At 42.0% G+C, this 23,560-nt stretch overlaps 1 protein-coding gene across 1 annotated transcript in view; it reads left to right on the top strand.

The window, feature by feature from the left end:
* The window catches only part of LOC136858414 (sialin), a 442,086-nt gene that overhangs the window by 227,469 nt on the left and 191,057 nt on the right, over window positions 1-23,560 (top strand). The window contains exon 4 of the mRNA XM_067137938.2: window positions 7,819-8,043. Coding sequence (XP_066994039.2) covers window positions 7,819-8,043 — 225 coding nt within the window. The remainder of the gene's footprint in view (window positions 1-7,818; window positions 8,044-23,560) is intronic.

The following is a 23,560-nucleotide window of genomic DNA, read 5'->3' as shown; positions in this document are numbered from 1 at the left end:
ATAGATATGAAAGAAGTGCATGAAGAATAAAAGCTGTCTCATAGAACCCAGAAGTACCTTTGATCGCCTTGCTGTCAATGAGACCAATGACAGTGAGCACCATGCGATTCTCTCACAGAATAATATATTATTTCTGCATGTTTTACGCAACCTGACCGAGTGGAAGTTATAATGCTACCGACTGCCTCGTTCGTGCGTCTTTCTACATCTCTTCGGCACTTCGAGCGGTGGCAGTGTGGTGCCAATATCTCGAAAATGGTTGGTTTTAGGGTCTTAAAACGTGGTCCTCGCGTCGGAAGACTTAAAATGAGCTTTGTCCCGGGCCGAAGTCTAGGACAGAAGCTTCTTCTTCTTTATCTGTTTTCCCTCCAGGATCGGTTTTTCCCTCGGACTCAGCGAGGGATCTCACCTCTACCGCCTCAAGGGCAGTGTCCTGGAGCTTCAGACTCTGTGTCAGGGTATACAACTGGGGAGGGTGACCAGTACCTCGCCCACGTAGCCTCACCTGCTAAAGTGTACAGGGGCCTTGGCGGGGGGGGGGGGGGGTGGAAGATCGGAAGGGATATACAAGGAAGAGGGAAGGAAGCGGCCGTAACCTTAAGTTAGGTACCATCCCGGCATTTGTCTGGAGGAGAAGTGGGAAACCACGAAAAACCATTTCCAGGATGGCTGAGGTGGGAATCGAATCCACTTCTTCTCAGTTGACCTCCCAAGGCTGAATGGACCCCGTTCCAGCCCTCGTACCACTTTTCAAATTTCGTGGCAGAGCCGGAATCGAACTCGACCCTCCGGGGGTGGCAGCTAATCACACTAACCACTACACCACAGAGGAGGGCTAGGAAAGAAGCTGACTTTTGAAAAGTTCTTACTCAGTGAACCTCTAGGGCAAAAGATGAGCCTATGTTCCTAATTTCAGCTTTCTAGGCCTTTGGATCTGGAGATATAGTGATCAGTGAGTGGCGTAGTCCACCGGCTCCGCTGTGTAGGTGTACGCTACCCTGCCTCTTACCCAGAGGCCCCGGGTTCGATTCCCGGGCAAGTCAGGGATTTTTACCTGCACCTGAGGACTGGTTCGAGGTCCACTCAGCCTTCGTGATTACAATTGAGGAGCTATCTGACGGTGAGATGGCGGACCCGTCTAGAAAGCAAGAATAACAGCCGAGAGGATACGTTGTGCTGACCACACGACACCTCGTAGTCTGCAGGCCTTCGGGCTGAGTGGTGATCGCTTGGTAGGTCATCGCCCTTCGGGGCTGTTGCGCTATGGGGTTTGGTTTTGGAGTGGTATGGTCTGTGCCATTTAAGCTATACTTAAGGGTACACCCTCTTTCTTCTCGGTTAATACTGAAGGCAGTGATTTATAATTATTTTCGACCTGTTGGGTTCGATTCGGTGTCGTTAACCACACAGTTTAGGGACCCTACTTGCCGATGCGACGTCTTCAGTTACTGTTAATCTTACAGGTACACCGGGCGAGTTGGCCGTGCGGTTAAGAGCGCGCAGCTGTGGGCTTACATAAGGGAGATAGTGGGTTCGAACCCCACTTTCGGCAGCCCTGAAGATGGTTTTCCGTGGTTTCCCATTTTCACACCAGGCAAATGCTGGGGCTGTACCTTAATTAAGGCCACGGTCGCTTCCTTCCCAATCCTAGGCCTTTCGTATCCCTTCGTCGCCATAAGAGCTATCTGTGTCGGTGCGATGTAAAGCCAATTGCAAAAATGTTGCAGGTTGGCACTACGTAGTCATGATTTTTTCGCGACCTACGAGATGCGTAATGCCATTGCGGTGTTTTAAAAATCACTACTGTTACATTTGCGAGTATAAGTAAAGCTTATTTTCTTTTTCTGTTGAAGTGGAAATCCGTATGGGTAATGCCAGATAAGTAGAATTGTGGCATGTTCGAAAAATGCATTTAATAAAGTAGTTGGCGTTAAATGACGATCGCAGCAATTTATTAATATGGTCTTTTCGTCCAAATTGTATGTATAGAATTCAATTAGGATGCATAAGAAGGAAGAAACATCTGCAAGAACTCCTCCCCACCCCGTCCAAGAAAAAACAAGAAAGCAACGTTACGTCCTCTGCAAAGACCAGTTCGCTTTGATATGGAAAGGAATTTCGCAGTGGCGTATCCTGGAATCTCCACTGAGGCATGCAACTAGTAACCATGCAGTTAACACAATGTATTAAGTAAATTTCAATTCTACTCACCCTAATTACATGTAGGTGAACTCGAGCCAAACAGTTTTACTGTACGTTTCTGGACTGAACGTGCGTACACAATTCTTGTTTTCTGTTTTCAAATTTACGAGGGTCCGCCTCTGTGGTGTAGTGGTTAGTGTGATTAGCTGCCACCCCCGGAGGCCCGGGTTCGATTCCCGGCTCTGCCACGAAATTTGAAAAGTGGTACGAGGGCTGGAACGGGGACCACTCAGCCTCGGGAGGTCAACTGAGTAGAGGTGGGTTCGATTCCCACCTCAGCCATCCTCGAAGTGGTTTTCCGTGGTTTCCCACTTCTCCTCCAGGCAAATGTCGGGATGGTACCTAACTTCAGGCCACGGCCGCTTCCTTCCCTTTTCCTTGTCTATCCCTTTCAATCTTCCCATCCCCCGCAAGGCCCCTGTTCAGCATAGCAGGTGAGGCAGCCTGGGCGAGGTACTGGTCATCCTCCCCAGTTGTATCCCCAGACCCAGAGTTTGAAGCTCTAGTACACTGCCCTTGAGGCGGTAGAGGAGGGATCCCTCGCTGAGTCCGAGGGAAAAGCCAACCCTGGAGGGTAAGCAGATTAAGAAGAAGAAGAAGAAATTTACGAGGGAAGTAGAGGTCTCCCGGCTTTAACTATTTGAATCTTTTCATCAAACGAACGGCCAGTAAATGCTTTTCAAACTGATTTACAATTATATCCGTTTTAGACTCATCCATCGTTCATACCACATGTGAGAAAAATATAATAAAACCGAAAACACAATGAATTAACTCACTAGTTAGCCACAACTGAAGCACTAGAGGTAAGTCACCCCAGTGGCATTGGCCAGTTTCGTCACGTTGGGTTCTCGCTGGGAGGTAATCTGTGGGTCCCGTTCGCTGTAAAGATGCCGACTTTCTCCAAATTGCTAACAGATGGCAGAGGGTAGCACGGGTATGGGGTGACAAATTCTGACCAATTTTCAATTGCAGCGACATCGTTCGGAGGGTTTCAGAACTACGTCTGCCACCGAATGCAATTTTAAGATTGAATGCCTTACATCCTTTACTCCTCCATTCGCTATCTCTTTCTTCCTAGAGTGGTGTAGACGGCGAGACTACACCAGCACCACACGTAGTCAAGCAACGGAACCAGTACAGTTGCGCGGACCTTTTGAACTTCTGAGAGATGAAATCGTTAATATTTGACTTGAAACAACCTAAAATCGTACATCAGACAGTTCTTTGTGTTATCATAACGCATGCTATGAATGCCTTGCATTCAAGGAGAATACGCCCCTGGAATTTCGTTATCAGCCTAATCTAACTTTGTCTTGTCACGCCTTTGGTTTGCAGACTTAACTTGCTTGCTTGATAGGTTTTCATTCCCCTCCCGAGAGCAGCGTATACGAGTCCAACACTCGGCCACCTGGATTCCTCGCTGCACACCCTTTTTTCTGCACAACTTGTAAGCAAAGAGAATGCTTGTAAGGATCAATAAGGAGTCTCGATTTCAGTAATAGCCGTGTGAGTGCTAAAGGTGTGGTTTGTATGTGCCATCTGTCAGTATTCAACTAAACTATTGGAATGGCTGTAATTAGAGCCGGCAAACTATCGATAGTAATCGCCCTCGATATTTTCCGATATTATGAGCTCTACTATCGATAGTAATCGATAGTTTTCATAAAGTGGAACGAATTATATCATTATGCTTGGAAATACAGTAGAACATTTATTGCACACAATCCACAAAAAGTCAGTAGAAAGCACAACTATATCATGCTATGTACTTTCTGAAATTCAAATCGGAATCACTCATAAATCTCTTCAGTGACACGTCTGAGACAGTCTCGGGCTGCCCGCGCTTGCTCATAACGTGACTGCCCGTGAAATTCTCGTTCAGCTGCAGTGTTCATTTTGCGATCGCCTGACATATTCTCGAGTATTGTAATATCCTTGGAAAAATGTTTTACAACATTCTCAACAGATTGCAGGATAGTTTTCAGTTGCTTTCATGAAGTCTTTGACCTAAAATGTGCCTTATCTTCTCTGCCTACACACAATCTCTGACAACTTATAAATATATTTTTTCTGTCCCGTATTGGCATCAACTCAACTAACGTTAGGCACTGAAGTCGTAGGTATACAGTGATACTTAAATGAACACCTATGAATTGGAACAAACTCCTCACCAGTTAACTGCAAACAGCTGTACAATTTCTGTTAGCGCGAAAAATAAGCCAGTAGGGGGCCCCTATCATTGACTATCGATAATAGGCTACTAACTATCGATGTGAGACGATAGTGGTCGCTGTCGATAACTATCGATAGCATTATCGATAGTACTGATTATATAGGCTACTTGCTGAACGTATTTCTAATTATTATGAAAGGTGTTGTCAATACAATTCCTAATGATGCTGACAGGAAGGAAATATCCATGTAAGATCCATCTGCGTTGTAAAAAGAATCTGTTGAAGTAAATTTTTTAATAGTATATGCTACATATAGCATACTTGAATAATATTTGATATTGGTTTAAAGGTGGCGTCCGCGGTATGTTCGATCTCTAACCTAAGTTTTGCCCAGTGGGTACCGAAAGTTTTACCTACTAATATATACATGAATTCACTTTGGAAGCTCTTAGTCTATTCTGGCGGGTTACTGCGCAACGCTACGAAGCACGTCCCTCTAAAAATTCAAATCATCGACCTTGCCGCCAAACGCTAGGAAGTAGAACGCGGTAAAAGTCCAAATTGGCGACAGAAATTCAAATCGCCGGCTATTACCGCCATTCTAATAGTTTAGTTGAATACTGACAGATGGCACATACAAAACACACCTTTAGCGCTCACACGGCTATTACTGAAATCGAGACTTCTTACCGCCCATTACAAGCATTCTCTTTGCTTACAAGTTGTGCAGAAAAGAGGGTGTGCAGCGAGGAATCCAGGTGGCCGAGTGTTGGACTCATATACGCTACTCCGTGTCGCGATCTCTCGGGCCGGAAGAAGGGAAAAGAATTAGGTGTGATAGAAGAAGAAGAAGAAGAAGAAGAAGAAGAAGAAGAAGAAGAAGAAGAAGAAGAAGAAGAAGAAGATGGGTAATGGGGCGACGATGTGAGAAATGGGGGTGTTGTGAGGCAGGATGCGTAGAAAATGAGTGGGGTTATACAGGAGTGCCAGGGTGTAGTTGATTGGAGAGGAGTGTGGCGGCGATCTGGTTTAGCAAAGTGGTGAAAAGTCTGAGGACAGCTTGCAATTGCAGTGGGAAGAAGGAACAAATGGAGAGAGGAGGTAGGCGAACAGAATATCCATACTGTGGAGAAGGGGCTGGTCGGGTGCGACGTCGTGTGGGTCTAGGAGATGTTCCAGGAGGAAAGCGGGAAGGTTCAACTTTACGGCGATGGCTGAAGATGTAGACTCCGTTGAGAAGATGGCGGACGTCTGCTTCCGTAGGTAATTGTAGCCGGACCAAGAATGTAGGGCCAGTGGGATTACTGATTCGAAAAGCTCTGTGTGCCGGAATGCGTGCAGCGTGGAGTTCTCGCAGTATGGTTGAGACAGAGATGGAAGGGTCGACACCTCGGATGTCGCAGCTATACATTTCTGAAGAAGACTGAGGTGGCGCTGGTGGCGATGGTAGTCGTGCGTCGGCGATCTGAACTGGTGGTGTGGCTGGTGTGCCTTGAAGTGGCTGACGTTGCAGATGAGGGGGGCGGTCCGGAGACAGAAGTAAAAAGGAGGGCATGATAGGAGACGGATGAGAAGATGTAGTCGTGGTGAGAGGAGCAGAAAGATGGATTGCAGACTTAACCTTTGTGTATTCTTTTTGACGTACGACATATACACATGCAATATATTTGTTTGTATGTATTATTGCAGCGTGGTTTCACTTCAGTCCGACAAGTAGGCTTAATAGCAAATTTCAAGAAGGGAGCTGAATTACTTAGACTAGACAAACACCAAAAAATACGGGTAGAGCAATGCGTATATCAAAATAAAGGCAGAAATATATAGCATTAAATTGAGTGAGGGTCAGAGAGAGAGTGTTTATTTCCCTATTTCCTCATTGAGCATGATTGATCATTTACTCTTGTAAGGGAACCTCCATTATTGATACTTACATTGAGGTTAGTTTGTTGAGAGTTTTGTCTCGTGATTTCAATATGTGACTAGTCAAGTTGGCAGCAGTTATGAGCCATTAAAAAAAAGATAATTGGGCGGCGATATTTGTCTTTTAGTGAATAGCCTTACGTGCTGAGTACTGAATTTAGCTTCCGTATATATATTATTATCATTCATTCATTCATTCATTCATTCATCCATACATACATATAATTTTTGCCCTTATGGACAGTGTTCGAACTCGAATATCTCATGATTACACACACTTCTTTCCGTTCTTCCTCTTCTCTTTCCAAAATCTCTTCATCCTTTGGCTCTGCTCCTGGTTCCTTTGTTCTGTCCACAATGTTCCTGTCTTCTTCTTCTTCTCATTTACTATCAAGTTTGTTTTTCTAATTTTGTTTCTGAATTATTTTCTGTTTCCTATCATTTGCCTGTCGATCGCCACCTGCCTTAAGTCTTCCTGTATTTCATGATACTAATTGGTTTTCTTGCTTGAACTTTACTACATCAAATATTTTCTTTGTAAGTCTGTTGTTGTCCATTCTCTGTATGTGTCCATAGAAAGTAAGTCTGCGTCTCATGATCATGTCTGTGATTATTATTATTATTATTATTATTATTATTATTATTATTATTATTATTATTATTATTATTATTATTATTATTATTATTCCGGACACATTAGTATAGGGGTAGCAAGCCTGGCTCACCCGGAGGCTCCGGGTTCGATTCCCGGCCAGGTCAGGGAATTTTTTAAAAACTGGATCTGAACGGTGTTTCGAGGACCACCTAGCGCACATGAGACCAATTGAGGAGCTACCTGACAGTGATATAGCAGCCCCAGTGTACAAAGCCAAGGCGTGTTGACCACGCGTCACTTCGTAATTTGCAGCCTATTAGACTGAGCAGGGGTCACGTGGTAGGTCAAGGTCCATCAGCGTTTTAGCACCATGGGTTTGGTTTTAATTATTATTATTATTATTATTATTATTATTATTATTATTATTATTATTATTACCGAGCTCGATAGTTGCAGTCGCTTAAGTGCGGCCAGTATCCAGTATTCGGGAGATAGTGGGTTCGAACCCCACTGTTGGCAGCCTTGAAGATGGTTTTCCGTGGTTTCCCATTTTCACACCAGGCAAATGCTGGGGCTGTACCTTAACTAAGGCCACGGTCGCTTCCTTCCCACTCCTAGCCATTTCCTGTCCCATCGTCACCATAAGACCTATCTGTGTCGGTGCGACGTAAAGCCAATAGCAAAAAAGTATTATTATTATTATTATTATTATTATTATTATTATTATTATTATTATTATTATTATTAATCAAGTAATTATGAACACAACAATAATAGCCGTAGCACCAGACATAACTAGTCCATAATGATGATGAAATGGCAGAAATGCCAATTAAGTCGCTTTTGACATTATTTCCGTACAGAATGTTATCATCCTCAGTTCTGGAGAATGCATTTGTGCTAAGAGTGGCCATTGTTTTACAGGTGCCGCTCTCTGAGGAGGATAGCATCGACTCCATCATGAGAGAAGCTTTTCTCTGGGGTTCTTTTCTCTCACCTCTTCCGGCAAGCTTCCTGGCGGCAAAAATCGGGCCCAAACGTGTGATGGGTGGAGGAATTCTTGGAGCTGGTGCTCTGGTGGCGTTTGTGCCTTTCGCCTGGTTCACAGCCTACCACATGCTGATCCGTGTGGCCCAAGGCATCCTCATCGTAAGTATGCCATTGGAATATGATAAATAACTGATTTAATCCATTCATAATTAGACCGGTTTCCTACTAAATTAACAGGGCTGTCAGCTCTTAAGCTCTTTGTTCATGAATGTAATATATCTCTCTTGGGACAGGCCATAGCAAAAAGTAGCGTCTACTGACATATCACTTTTATTTATGGTTGTGGCAGCATGGAATCAGCTAAGGTATCAGTGTTGCTGAGTAAAGCAGGACGCTCACGAGCGAACTTGTTGGCCAACATGTTCGTCAACACAAGTTGCTACGCCAAGTTCACTTCACTTGTGTGTGGGCTGGTTGGTCTACATGCTGCCAAGTTGCTAGCAAGTTGTAGGCTCGTGAAGAACTACTCAAAAGCCTCCAAACGAGCCGAGCATGCTGCTCGGTGTGTGGCGCTGCCTCAACATGTTGCAACCGGACGAGTGGCCGTGCGGTTAGCGGCGCGCAGCTGTGATATTGCATCCGGGAGATAGGGGGTTCGAGCCCCACTGTCGGCAGCCCTGAATATTTCTCCTTTTCACACCAAGCAAATGCTGGGGCTGTACCTTAATTAAGGCTACGGCCACTTCCTTCCTACTCCTAGGCCTTTCCTATGCCATCGTCGCCATAAGACCTATGAGTGTCGGTGCGACAAAAAAAAATGTAAACTGTAACATATTGCAACGTGTTGCCAACCAGTAAGATAGTGGTCTGCTTGTAATATACAGCGTACACGATGTGGTTCAGTGATAGCAAAGAGTTTTGGAAATAATTTATTGAACTATATGAATATTTACCATGCTTGTGGGATGTTATGGAAAAGAATATTCAAATAAACACCTAAGGTTTGAAACAATAGAGACATTAATGAAAAATATATCAAAGTGTTTATCCTAATGCGGACAAGGAGTTCGTAAATAAAAAAATAAGAGTCTAAGAGCATCGTTCAGAAGAGAACTCAGGAAAGTCGAAGAGTACTTGTGCATCTCCCGATGACATTTATGAGCAGTCTCTATGGTACTACGGCCTGCTTTTATTCACTGCGGATTGTGAAATTGTTCGAGATGGAATGTCATCTGTTAGGATGTTTGATGACAGGCTGTGTTTATTCTATGGATCTGGGAACTCTAACGAGGGAACACATACATGTGTTACACTCGGATTCTGTTGAAATTTGGTAGGAATATTCGTGGGAGGCAGTAGAATGCTAAGGTGAAAACTGCATGTGCCCAGCGCAAGTTTAAACGTCAAAATTGAACAAATAAGTTGTCGTAAAATTAGAAGTGCCGCGGGAGTATCGGGGTGTGGCGGAGAGGTAGGGAGGAGCGAAGCAGCGGACGTGAACCAACCGGGCTGCGTCGAGCTGCACCAGCAGCCAGGCAGCGTATAGTTAGCGCGTTCCCCTTAACTTCCCGATCAGATGTGCACTTGTTTCATGTGCTGTTTTCATATTTACGACGTAAAAAAAGAAACTGTAACATGTTGCAATGTGTTGACAACCAGTTAGAGAGTGGTCTGCTCGCAATATACAGCGTACACGATGTCTTTTAGTGATAGCAATGAGTTTTGGAAATAATTTATTGAACTAGGTATATGAATCTTTACAATGCTTGTGGAAAGTTAAGGAAAAGAATATTCAAATAAACACGTAGGGAATGAAGCAATACAGACATTAATGGAAGAATATCAACGTGTTTATCCTAATGCGGACAAGGAGTTCGCAAATACCAAAAAAAGTCTAAGAGAAGATGTAGAAGAGAACCCAGGAAAGTGTTAACGTCGAAGGGTACTGGTGCATCTCCCGATGACATTTATGAGCCGTCTCTATAGTACTACGACCTGCTTTTATTCATTGCCGAGTGTGACATTTTTCGAGATGACATTTCACCTATGATCCATGTTTCTAGCAATAAGTAATTGTCATTATTAATACTAACCATTTGTAGCACATTCTAGTTTTCTTAACACAGGGTACACGATATCCAACTGTTAACGTCCACTAGTCAGTTCAATGACTGATCATTGTTTCTTGGAAAGGTACACATCCGGTATTGCTACTGTAATAAGTAATGAATAAGTCTCTAATTTCTGTCTGCCATGATAATGTTTATTTCCTTCCTAGTAAGCACTGAAGACCCAAAAGTTGATTTACTTCTCGACACCAGTCACCTCTCTAATTTTACCGCTGTTGACATCTTCGAAATCTGTAGAAGACGACTGCAAGTAATTCGTACTGTCTCTCACTACCTCTAAGCGAGTGGCAAACGTATTATCGTACATTCTTAAATAGTTCTGGAAGCCTGCTGGTTCCTAAATTTTAGTTCTCGCAACAAAGTCATATGGATGTATTTTCTGCGATTTAATAGTCACTGCGTTGTCCATATCCTTCTTCTTTATCTAACCTTTTCCATCACTATTTGCAGGCCTATTGCAGTTGCCAATTTCTGGTGCTTAGACAACACTTCCATTTTTACAGTTATTACCCACTTCCGAGCTCGCGTGTAACTGAAGTTTTTCTCGGCGTGTGGCCAGTACGGAACATGTTAACGAGCACGTCGGAGAGCATGTTGGCCAACAAGTTCGCTAATGACTGGCCCGCCTTTAAAGGATTTCAGAGCGGTTAATACTTCTGGATTCCGTGAAAGGTGATATACATAGGGTTAATCCTGATGCAATAGAATTTTCTGATTTAGTGAGGAAAGCAATGGTAAACTACCTCACTCTTTACCTTGTCTAGCACGTGTGCCCAAGGTATCCTCATCCTAAGTATGCCATTGGAATATGATAAATAACTTATATACTGTCACCGTCGATTTTGCAGTTTATTTATAACTGCATAACCTTGTAGAGGTGTTATCTAAGGACCCAACCACACTGATGACAGAGGAGCTGAGGTGTTAAAGGCGTGCTTGGTACACCTGGAAGCAGGTTTCGAATCTTCTTTCTGAAGTTGAAACATTTAAAACTGCGATTTTCACTTCCGGAGAGGCGAATGACTCTATGATTCACTGAGCCTTTACCAGCAATAAGTACCAAATGGAAAGAGCCACCTATCTCCGGAGAGATAGGTGGTTTGTGAAGTACCGATACCGGTGTGCCTCCGGCGCTCTTCTGTGGGTCATTATTTATAGCGATATGATTTTTGAAAAAAAAAGATTGTGCTTCGTTAATGAAAAGTGTGTTTGTGTTATATTTCATATTTGTAGTATGAAAGTTCTGTTTACGAAATGTTAATCAGGACAGAGCACTTGTTCCGGTTCGTGACAGGACTGACACAGCAATTTTTAGTAATACACGATCATGTGGTTGGACTTCAGTGGTCACCCATCCAAGTAGCACCCATGCCTGATTTTGCTTTAGATGTTGCAACGGCACATGCCGTATATAGTGCGCTAATTTAAACGAGGTTAAATTTTTATGCAGATATTGGGTGTTTATAAATAGCAGCATTGATTTTCGGCTTTAGCGGTGCGCCTGAATCGGCTTTTAGTGGTTCCAGTGCTTCTTTAGTGTAGGAGGCTAAAGGCTTTTGTGTTCGGAAGTGAGAACTTAGTGCGGTATTGAACCCTTGAACTTACCATTCCATCGTTGGTCGGCCACAGCTGCTACAGTAGAGCTATATAGAACTCTTAAATCATGGGTCGTTGCGGGAAGAAATTCGGTCACGATCTTAACCAAACGATGGGGTTCAGAAGAGAGCCTAACTACTTGAAATGAGGAGCAAATATGTGCTTACTAACTTTTATTAAATTCGAAATGGCACGACAACATTATTATTTTAATATAAATCCTTGAAATAAAAAAATTATAAATCATTTATTATTGAATGTTTCAAACGCAGTCACATTGCATAGCGTTGATTTGTTTCTCACATTATCGAAGAGTTGCTTCGGAGAAATTAATACATTAGTGGACAGCGAAACTGAAAAACTGAAAAAGGAAAGACCTAAAAACCGGGCACCTATTACTCCAAACGAGAACTGAGAATTAATCCACACGATCCGTGGAAAATCAGACTTTCAACAAGTAGAACGCCTGATTTCCTCTCAATTAAGGTTATCCACCAGTCGAATACCCTTACGGATACGGAACACCCGCCGAATGGACCCTTAATCGAACCAAATTGACTATCAGTTGCTTTGGATAGGTTGCGAAATATTATGGGAAAGCATGGTGTTCACTACAAGTTAAGAGCATCACTCACAATTGAAATAAAATTCCACCATGTATTTGTCATTCATGACACCCTTAAGTGATAAAATAATCCCGATGCTAACTGTGCATCACACAAACAACTGTTCGGTAGGAACCAACAACAACATGATCCGCGAGGATCTTACGTTACGTCGTTCTGAAGGAACAAAACTGCGAAATGCAGGAAACACTTATTCATCACGCATTTAGAAGAAATGCCAAACACTGAAGTTAATTAAAAAGTGGTAAATCGCTTGAAAAGTATTATTATCAAACCGATTTTCAGGTTAGAAATGGTTATGTTACGCTTAATAAAATTACCAGTCCACATTGAAAAATACAACAAACTTAAGGAATTCTTTCCTTTTAAAACAATGACTACCATTACAGATCCATCTACTTATTGTTTGTCCCAACACCCTATCTATAAAGTTAGCACTTAATCGAACTCAACTACGTATAATAAATGAAAGAACGACAAAAATTGAAAATAAAATTAATATTACTGGCTGACGAATCGAAACCACATTCGCAACTCAAGTCTCACACTAATACATTGAGTGTCAATATGCACACTATCAAAGCGAAACGGACGTCAGAACGACAAAACAATTAAGTCCGTAAAATAAAATAACATATCGAAGTCATTTAAACTCAACACGCGTGGAGAATTACAGTAAACTGTTCCATCACCATTTAGAATAAATCCAATGTTGGGCAACCCTCATTCGCCGATAACGGTCCCATATCTTAGGGAGCACCTTCCAGCTGTTGGAGCTGCGCACAAGTTGGCCTCATTATTACCGATCTAACCCTCTTCATATTTCGTATTTTACTGTAGATGCTACCTTCGCCCAGGTCACTTCGCAAAAACAAAAAAAGAACATTTAATCTGAGACTTGAGTATGTACAGCTGACATCCCAGACCTATCGTCGGGCTCACTTAAAATCTGTACATCTTAACACTAATCTCTATGTACACGATACCTTCCTAATTCTGTCGTCGATCGTGAACTAGGACGTCTCATCATCAGTATACTCCAAGGATAACATGTGACGTCCTAAATCTATTGTCGGGCGGAAAACCGGGTCTATTACGCATCCCCTAGCATATCAGGCAAACTAGCAATTTCAAACAAACTCTGACATTTCAGTTGTAAACCTGGTCAGACTAATAACACACAACGGAACAACGTCTCTTACTATTAAACAAACGCAAGTCGGAAAATGCAATAAGTCTCTATCTCGTTACAAAACGTGAGCTCGAAAATAAATATACGTGACGAACAATCCCCAACTCAAATACGATCTCAGCATGCGCAATGAAGTTTTAGGGAAGAATATAATAATTCCCAACACACGTCTACCATTTAGTGGATGTATTCAAAAATAATAATCATCACTACCGCATTGGAAACCCTCAAATCGCCTACCGTCAATTTCAAATATTTATATCTATGACTATCCAGTGAAACGAAATTCAATACAACACCAACCGTGTATTCTAAATGCTCTTTTATCCTTGAGGTCACATTATCATAATATTTATACTGACTTTACGTAACTAGTCACTTGACTTTTACTACCAAGATTCTTAATCTTTACTAGAATCGTTTTCACTTGGGATCTTACTAGAAATCTATGGTGCCTCACACAGTAGTCGTCTCAATTTTCGGATTGTTAGCGGAAAACACTACAGCCTGCCACAATACAGCCTGTCACACAAATCCTTCCTCGCCAAACATAGCCTGTCTCAAAACTCATTCTCCTCGCCTTATCCCAGCGGTATTACTTAAAATCCAGGCTCCCTTTCGCCTTCAGTATTCCTATCACTCTCATCTCCACATATATAAATTCTTCGCTCTCAATCCATCTTTCTTATATTTCCAAGACCCTTTTCATATTTCAATCCTCTTGTGAATACAATAACCATTATAAAATACACCTCTTTATTTTACTGTTACTACAACTTTCGGACCTCGAGAATAAAAGAACACACCGCGATTTTCCGTATCATCGACATACACGATGTCACAAAATTTTACTTCCCATGAATAAAACATAACTCTATCGAATTTCACTGGAATTTTCTAAATGCCTGCGATCCTTGTAAAACATACTTGTTAAATGCACTTTTAACATAGGAAAATTTTATCCCGCGGTAAACATTATTATTATTATTATTATTATTATTATTATTATTATTATTATTATTATTATTATTATTATTATTTTATCGATTTTGGCCAGCTGTGGACCATGTAAATAACTCCTCATGATTTAAACTTTCTTTGGCGCCAGTACTCCTTCATCCTCCTGCTTGCTGCTTCTTTTCTTTCAGCCGTCCATTGTTGTTTCTTCTTGGTCGCTGTTTGTGGCTCTAGGAAACCTTTAAATGAGTGTAGCTTTTTTCTGAAGGTGGTTCTATTGTAGATGTCTTGATGTGTGATGTTCATTTCTTGCAAATCCTTCTTCGTGTTTACAAACCATTTTTCATAAGAGCTGCCTTTCCTATTGGGCTTATTGAAGTGGTTAAAGATTTTCTTGGCAAGTCTGTCATCAGGCATTCTTGAAATATGTCCAGAAAATTTAACTCTTCGCTTTCGAATGACATCTGAAATCCTACTGCATGTTTTATATATTTCTTTGTTACTGCGTAATTGATATGTATCAGTGCATTTCTTTGGACCGAGGATTTTTCTTAGAATCTTTCTTTCCTTCTTCTCAATTTCTTCAATGTCTTTCCTGGTTGTTAATCCCAGGCATTCTGAAGCATACAAGCACTCTGGTTGAATTACTGCCTGATAGTGGAGTAGTTTTGTCCTAATAGAGATCGCTTTCTTGTTGTATGTGTTTTTTGTAAGGTGGAATGCAAGCTCCATTTTTCTGGCTCTCTCGCGGTTTGCTTCTTTATCAAGCCCATTAGGTTGTATAATCTCACCAAGGTATTTGAATTTAACAACTTTATCTATCTTATCATTGTTTGTTGTTACTATGTATCTTGGGGCTTCTTTAATGTTGGTCATGAAATGTGTCTTTTCAAATGATATCTGCAGGCCAGTTTTCATTGCTACCTCTTTTAAAGTGTTAACTTGTATTATCGCTGATTCAATATTTTCTGATAGCAGTACAAGATCATCAGCAAATGCTAAGCAGTTGATAGTGATGTTCTCTTTCTTGTAACAGAAGAAAGAGGATGGCACCATCTATTATTATTATTATTAATATTATTAATTTCGACAAAAACTTCTGAATTCAAGCGATATTCGAAATTAAGACATTCGCCACGACTACTTTACCATTATCGCTTTCCTAATTTTTCTCACTTTGGACAATATCTCATAGAACATTAACACCAGATTTAAACGTCGCATTTTACAGTTTCTTGACGTGAAATTTACAAAACTAACATTTTCACACGCTGACCAAAATTATAACACTTCTCGCCTGATAATTACAAATATCAACCTGACGCAGGTCTTGAAAAAATTGGTTGGGACAAACAAAAAAAAATTCTAACTACAACATAATACAAAATATAGACAGACCTGCAATTGACGTCATCCCCAGTATTCTGGCTACATTTGCCAGCTGACCTCGTGCTTAGCCGCACATTGGTACAGGGAACATCATCTTCTCAAACATATCTATCTTACAAATACTGCCTTTTCACACGTTATTAAATGACAACACAAATCATGCACTTTCTTCGTTATAATTTGTACACCAAACCTCCTACGTTCTGCAGTCAACTGCGACTGTCTCCCTTCTCCCCAGAGTCGGGTTTCTGTCACCCTAATACAACAGGTGTTCAACAGATAACGAAATCAGAACTACTCTGACTAGCTCCCCAACTCCCTTAACACTTTCCAACACACACGAGGTGATACAATAAAAATCTGATTTTTATGTACTTTAACAGACGCCTATGCTTTCACAGTTTGTCGGCAAAAGTTCAGAAAAATTTCTATCACCTTCCCTTTCTAACAGAAGATATGGACCTCAGCTACGAACATGTACTAAGTTATTTGTAGATTAATCTTATACAATTTTCTGCTGGCGACGGGCGTAAGCTTCCGCTACTTCAGAACCCAGATCGACACTGAGAAATATGCAGAGGGGGGTTTCTTTTATAGACTTAGGAGTGACGCTACTCACACCACTAAGCTTGATTACGTAATCTGCTAATTTCGCGTCCAACAGACCGATTTTCATGAAACTCGTTCCAGAATTCCGGACAGACTTGTGATTTATTTAAATGTTAATCTCATAATTTTACCACACTCGCAATAGGTGAAATAAATTATTTCTGCCCGGGCGTTTCGCGGGTTTTCTTCATCCATTGACCTTGGCACGTGGAGTTAGTCCTCGGATCTGACGCTTATTTGCACTTAGGCTTAACTGCCTTTGTATTTTATCCTGGGGGCTCTGTCTTCACGTAGGGTTTAAGAATAATTTAGATTATTTATTTCTGTATTTACTGTGTCGCCAAAATCTCTCGTTACGCAGAATTACGTGAATTTAAAGAAGTGTTGTGTACTCGAAGTCCACCGAGATGTCACGGTATTTCACGAGCTTGCCGTGGGTGAGATCGTTCCCACGCGACAGCGAGGCTCTGGAAGTGCAACATGGCTGCTCTTGTTATTTGAAATAAATATTGAGAAAAATAAAAAATATGTTTCTCATCGTAGAATTATGGATTCAGTATATTGGAGGGTAGTTGTACAAGATGTGTTTGATTTCAGGGAGGTGGGGGAGGTCTGTTTAGTCCTTTTAATTAGTAAATTGTGGGAATGGGGGTTCGATATGATCTGATCTGGGTCGTAAGTAGATTTAATAGCAGTAATTGGAGGAGGTTTTTATGGATCTTGGCTTGAGGGGCACTGGAGAGTGGTCGTGGTACCTGGGTTCGATGGGGGAGTGGTTTTGGGACTTAGGAAGGGAGAGGGGTATGCGTTCGTGTAGGTGAGGTGGTGTTGGTGTTTGTAATGTACTCGTTTGCCTGTTTGATAAATGGGCAGCCAGGGAACGAAGCGGCACGACTGCCTTGGTAGTTGCAGCGGGTGGGTTCTGAGCAGGCTGTTGCAGAGTGATACAGTTTCAGGCAATTGAAACACTGTGTAACTAGAGATGGTCTTGGGCGTGTGTGGGTTCGAGTCTCTGTGGTGGTGGTTTTGCATGTTGGCTCTTTCTGGGACTTAGAAACAGAGTTTTTACGCCTGTTCCAAGCCTGTGTAACTATGTTCTGTGTATCCGGGTTCGAGGCTGTTATTGCGTCGGTCCCGGCTTTGGTTTATGTTGCTTGGGTTTGTGAGGGGTGGGTAAAGTGTGGGTGGTTGGTGAGGGATCTGTTTGTCTGTCAGTGTCTGTAGTGGTTGATTGTGCTTCAGTGACTTGATGACAGGTTTTCTTTTGTCTTGGAGTGGTAATTTGAATATATTTTGTGTATTTGAGTGAAGGGTCGTTGGTATGTGTCTGTGTGTGTGTGATTTTGTACCTTGTTTGTGTGTATTTGTCCTTACTTGAGGTTTGTGAGTGTGGGTCAGTAGTGATCAGATCAGATATGTGATGTGTTTGGTTAAGGTTGTACAAGTGATACAAATGTAGACGACCGGGCGAGTTGGCCGTGCGCGTAGAGGCGCGCGGCTGTGAGCTTTTATCCGGGAGATAGTAGGTTCGAATCCCCCTATCGGCAGCCCTGAAGATGGTTTTACGTGGTTTCCCATTTTCACACCAGGCAAATGCTGGGACTGTACCTTAATTAAGGCCACGGCCGCTTCCTTCCAACTCCTAGGCCTTTCCCATCCCATCGTCGCCATAAGACCTATCTGTGTCGGTGCGACGTAAAACCCCTAGCAAAAAAAAAAAACAAAACAAATGTGGACGTTTAGAAAGTCCACAATTTCCTTCTTAAACAAGCTTTTGCACCCAGTGGACAGCTGTAATGTCCAACCTGATCGTTTCTAAAAATAGGGATTGAGTTCATAAGCTGGTAAAAGAAGTATGCTGTATGTTACTACTAGCAGAACCTACGCGTTGTTGACAGCTGATAGTTGGCGATGTCACTGACATCTGTTTGTACCCTTCGTTGACGTGTAATTTTTGTGCAGTAACTTTCGCACACCGCGATATCTAGTCTGAATTAACAGAAACTGCGTAGAACAGGCCGAACCCAGCCGCCGAACAACACCCAGCCCGCGAGTGCTCTGGAACGCGTGCTTTAAAAAATAAAAGCAGAATTTCCTGAACAACTATAAGGGTTTCAAGGAAAGCGCATATGGCCTTTTTTTGTTGTTGTATAAAACTGAATTTTTAAGCCCACACGCTGCGCATTGTTTGATGATATGAATAACCATTTGCCCATTATTTTGGTCTTTTGTGGATCAAATATGCATTAGTTCAGTAAATATGTGCATATTAATGGCTGCCAATTAGAAAAGTTTAATTAATGAAACATCAGAATAGTGAACTGAACATCTGAGGTATACCCATACTAAGATTCAGCTGAGTTTGTCCAGTAGTTCAGGCGAGATAGAGCGAGAAATTTACAAGTACCATCCATTGTCGCTTTGGTCTCCCTCTATTTCTCTTACCAACCAAAGTCCAATCTGTTATCTTCCTAGGAAACTTACAGTATCCTCCTCATTCGCCTCATAAGATCCGTCCGCCGAACCTGGTTGATATGTACAGTTTCATCCATCCAGTTTATTCCCAACTTAGCCTTTATCTCCTCATTTCAAGTCTCGCCATTCCTCCCACCTGTTTGTACCAACAATCATTCTCGCTACTTTCATGTCCGTTACTTCTAACTTATGAATGCAATATCCTGAGTTCATCGAGATTTCACTCCCGATACGGCTGGGAATCGAATCCAGGACCCTCCGATCCGAAGGCATCGACACTGACTATTCAACCGAGGAGCCGGACAATATTACCCATAAGACTGTGTGACTAAGAAAGTGCGCAGGAGGAACGTTACGTATTTCTCAGGTGTACGTCAATCAATCAATCAATCAATCAATCAATCAATCAATCAATCAATCAATCAATCAATCAATCAATCAATCAATCAATCAATCAATCAATCAATCAATCAATCAATCAATCCTGGTCTGCATTTAGGGCAGTCGCCCAAGTGGCAGATTCCCTATCCGTTGTTTTCCTAACCTTTACTTGAAAGATTTCAGAGAAATTGGAAATTTATTGAACATCTCCCTTGGTAAGTTATTCTAATTCCTAACTCCCCTTCCTATAAACGAATATTTGCCCCAATTTATCCTCTTGAATTCCAACTTTATATTCATATGGTGATCTTTCGTGCTATTAAATTAAAGACACCACTCAAATTTAATCATCTGCTAATGTCATTCCACGCCACCTCTCCACTGACAGCACGGAACATACCACTTAATCGAGCAGCTCGTTTTCTTTCTCCCAAGCCTTCTCAGCCCAAACTTTGCAACATTTTTGTAACGCTACTCTTTTGTCGGAAATCACCCAGAACAAATCGAGCTGCTTTTCCTTGGGTTTTTCCAGTTCTTGAATCAAGTAATCCTGGTGAGGGTCGCGTACACTGGAACCAAGCTCTATTTGGGGTCTTACCAGGGACTTGTATGCCCTCTCCTTTACATCCTTACTACAACTCCTAAACAACCTCATAACCATGTTCAGAGATCTGTACCCTTTATTTAAAATCTCATTTACGTGATTACTCCAATGAAGATCTTTCCTTATATTAACACCTAGGTATTTACAATGATCCCCGTAAGGAACTTTCACCCCATCAACGCAGTAATTAAAACTGAGAGGACTTTTCCTACTTGTGATACTCACAAACTGACTTTTAACCCCGTTTATCATCATACCATTGCCTACTGTCCATCTCACAACATTATCGAGGTCATTATGCAGTTGCTCACAATCTTGCAACTTATTTATCACTCTATAGAGAATAACATCATCTGCAAAAAAGCCTTATATCTGATTCCACGTCTTTACAAATATCATTTATATATATAATAAAATATAAAGGTCCAATAATACTGCCTTGTGGAATTCCCCTCTTAATTATTACGGGGCCAGACAAAGCTTCGCCTACTCTAATTCTCTGAGAACTATTTTCTAGTAATATAGCAACCCATTCAGTCACTCTTTTGTCTAGTCCAATTGCACTCACATTTGCCCGTAGTCTCCCATGACCCACCCTATCAAATGCCTTAGACAGGTCAAACGCGATACAGTCCATTTGACCTCATGAATCCAAGATATCTGCTATATCTTGCTGGAATCCTACAAGTTGAGCTTCAGTCGAATAATCTTTCCTAAACCCGAACTGCATTCTATCGAACCAGTTATTAATTTAGCAAACATGTCAATATGAGTGGCCTGTAATTTTCAGCTTTGTGTCAATCATCCTTTCCATTGTACACAGGGGCTACTATAGCAACTCTCCATTCATCTGGTATAGCTCCTTCATGCAAACAATAATCAAATAAATAATTCAGATATGGTACTATATCAAAACCCATTGTCTTTAGTATATCCCCAGAAATCTTATCAATACCAGCCGCTTTTCTAGTTTTCAACTCTGTATCTTATTGTAAATGCCATTGTTATCATAGGTAAATGTTAATACTCCTTTAGCATTAGTCACCTCCTCTATCTGGACATTATCCTTGTAACCAACAATATTTACATACTGCTGACTGAATACTTCTGCATTTTGAAGATCCTCACATACACACTCCACTTGTTCATTATTCCTGGAATGTCCTTCTTGGAACCTGTTTCTGCCTTAAAGTCCCTATACATACCCTTCCATTTTTCACTAAAATTTGTATGACTGCCAACCATGCTTGCCGTAATGTTAACCTTAGCTGATTTCTTTGCTAGATTCAATTTTCTAGTAAATTCCTGCAATTTCTCCTTACTTTCACAGCTATTTCAAACTCTACTTCTTTCCAATCTGCACCTCCTTCTAGTCTCTCTATTTCTTTGTTATAATAAAGTGGGTCTTTATCATTCCTTGCCAACGGCCGTAGCCGTGTTGAAACACCGGATCCCGTAAGATCTCCGAAATTAAGCAACATTGGGCGTGGTCAAGAAGTGGATGGGTTGTCACGCGCTGTTGGTGGGGGTTAAGGGAATGGAGGAGCGGAAAGGAACTGGCCACTCTACCGTACGTAAACTCCGGCTCAGGCACACCTCTATGGAGGTTCGGACCTACCTTCGGGCAGAATACACCCTTACCTTACCTTTATCATTCCTTACCACCTTTAAAGGTCCAAACCTGTTTTCACATTCCTCAACAATTACTTTAAACCCACCCCAGGGTCTGTTTACTTTATTTATCGTTTTCCACTGTTCATAGTTGCTTTTTTTTAACTCCCTCATGCCTGCTTTATCAGTTATATGGTACTGCCTGAGAGTCCTACTTTTAAGACCTTCCTTTCTATCACATTTATTTTTTAACTACGACAAAAACAGCTTCGTGATCACCTAGCTCGATAGCTGCAGTCGCTTAAGTGCGGCCAGTATCCAGTATTCGGAAGATAAAAGGTTCAACCCCCACTGTCGGCAGCCTGAAGATGGTTTTCCGTGGTTTCCCATTTTCACACCAGGCAAATGCTGGGGCTGTACCTTAATTAAGGCCACGGCCGCTTCCTTCCGAGTCCTAGCCCTTTCCTGTCCCATCGTCGCCATAAGACATATCTGTGTCGGTGCGAATTAAAGCCAATAGCAAGAAGAAAAACTTCGTGATCACGAATACCATCTATTACTTCGGTTTTTCTATGGAGCTCATCTGGTTGTACCAGCACGACGTCCAGTATATTCTTCCCTCTGGTTGGTTCCATCACTCTGAATCAGATGTCCTTCCCATGTTAACATATTATTACGTGTTAAACCATAATTCACAGCTGCTACGTGATGAGGTATTTCTGTGTTCATGAGAGCGTTCGAAAACTATCGACTCTGATGGATAGGATTTAAGCGTTAAAGATATAGTAAAATATTAATAGTCCGCCTCTGTGGTGTAGTGGTTCGTGTGATTAGCTGCCATCCCCGGAGGCCCAGGTTCGATTCCCGGCTTTGCCACGAAATTTGAAAAGTGGTACGAGGGCTGGAACGGGATCCACTTAGCCTCGGGAGGTCAACTGAGTAGAGATGGGTTCGATTCCTACCTCAGCCATCCTGGAAGTGGTTTTCTGTGGTTTCTACTTATCCTCCAGGCAAATGCCAGGATGGTACCACGGCCGCTTCCTTCCCTCTTCCTTGCCTATCCTTTCCAATCTTCCCATCCCACATCAAGGCCCCTGTTCAGCATAGCAGGTGAGGCCGCCTGGGCGAGGTACTGGTCATCCTACCCAGTTGTATCCCCGACCCAGAGTCTGAAGCTCCAGGACACTGCCCTTGAGGCGGTAGAGGTGTGATCCCTCGCTGAGTCCGAGGGAAAATCCAACCGTGGAGGGTAAGCAGAAAAGAAAGAAAGACAATATAATTATATACAGGGCCCGCCGTTTCACATACTTTAACCAATTCACAGTGCGATTGACGTGCGTAAATAGGTCGAGCACATGAAGCAGTCGTTCGTGGTTCAACCAATAGAAGAGCACATTTCACATCTACATATCTCAATTTAGCCAACTGAAGATCCTATTTTGTTCTTCTCCACCTGGCGTTAGCTGGCACAGAAACTGTTCCGCATTACTTTTTAAAACCTCACTGTTGGCGGTCTAACTTGAAAATATCCGTGGAATCCGAACAACAGGGCCTTGAATTTTCATTTTTAAAAATGCCAATGCATTGGCCGTGATTCGAGCCAGGTGGCTCTGGTGAGAAGCTAGTTACTAAGCCACTCCTACTCGGCTATCGCCCATTTGCTTATCTGATTTTATTTTGGCTTGTGATGCTCTGACTTCATTCTGCATCTTCCTATCAGCTGTTGCAACGAAGTACCCTTTGTATGTTATCAGTGCAGCAGCGATAGTAAAAGAGTTTCCTGTAGTGCAGCACGTGGCAGGGAACCACACTTCACAGAGCGATCTGTCACAAGGAAGTAAGTATAGTATCCTGGCCCTCCCTCTTCCCGAGTGATTGTGTTGAAAAGTTCGGAGTTAAAAAGTTCTGTTCCACCGAATGAGATGTAAGAAATGTAGCAAATCTGATGGCCCATCCAGGCACGCTTGAAACCTTTTGTATAGCAGACCAAACATCGAATAATCAACAAAAGTGCGTAGACCACAAGATCTCTCATGTATGATTATGATGATGATTATTATTATTATTATTATGATTATTATTATTACTATTACTATTCTTACCCTTT

The sequence above is a fragment of the Anabrus simplex genome, chromosome 1 (genome assembly GCF_040414725.1).
Source record: "Anabrus simplex isolate iqAnaSimp1 chromosome 1, ASM4041472v1, whole genome shotgun sequence".
Classification (NCBI taxonomy): domain Eukaryota; kingdom Metazoa; phylum Arthropoda; class Insecta; order Orthoptera; family Tettigoniidae; genus Anabrus; species Anabrus simplex.
Note: the sequence above shows the minus strand (reverse complement) of the source record. Positions and strands in the feature narration are given on the sequence as shown.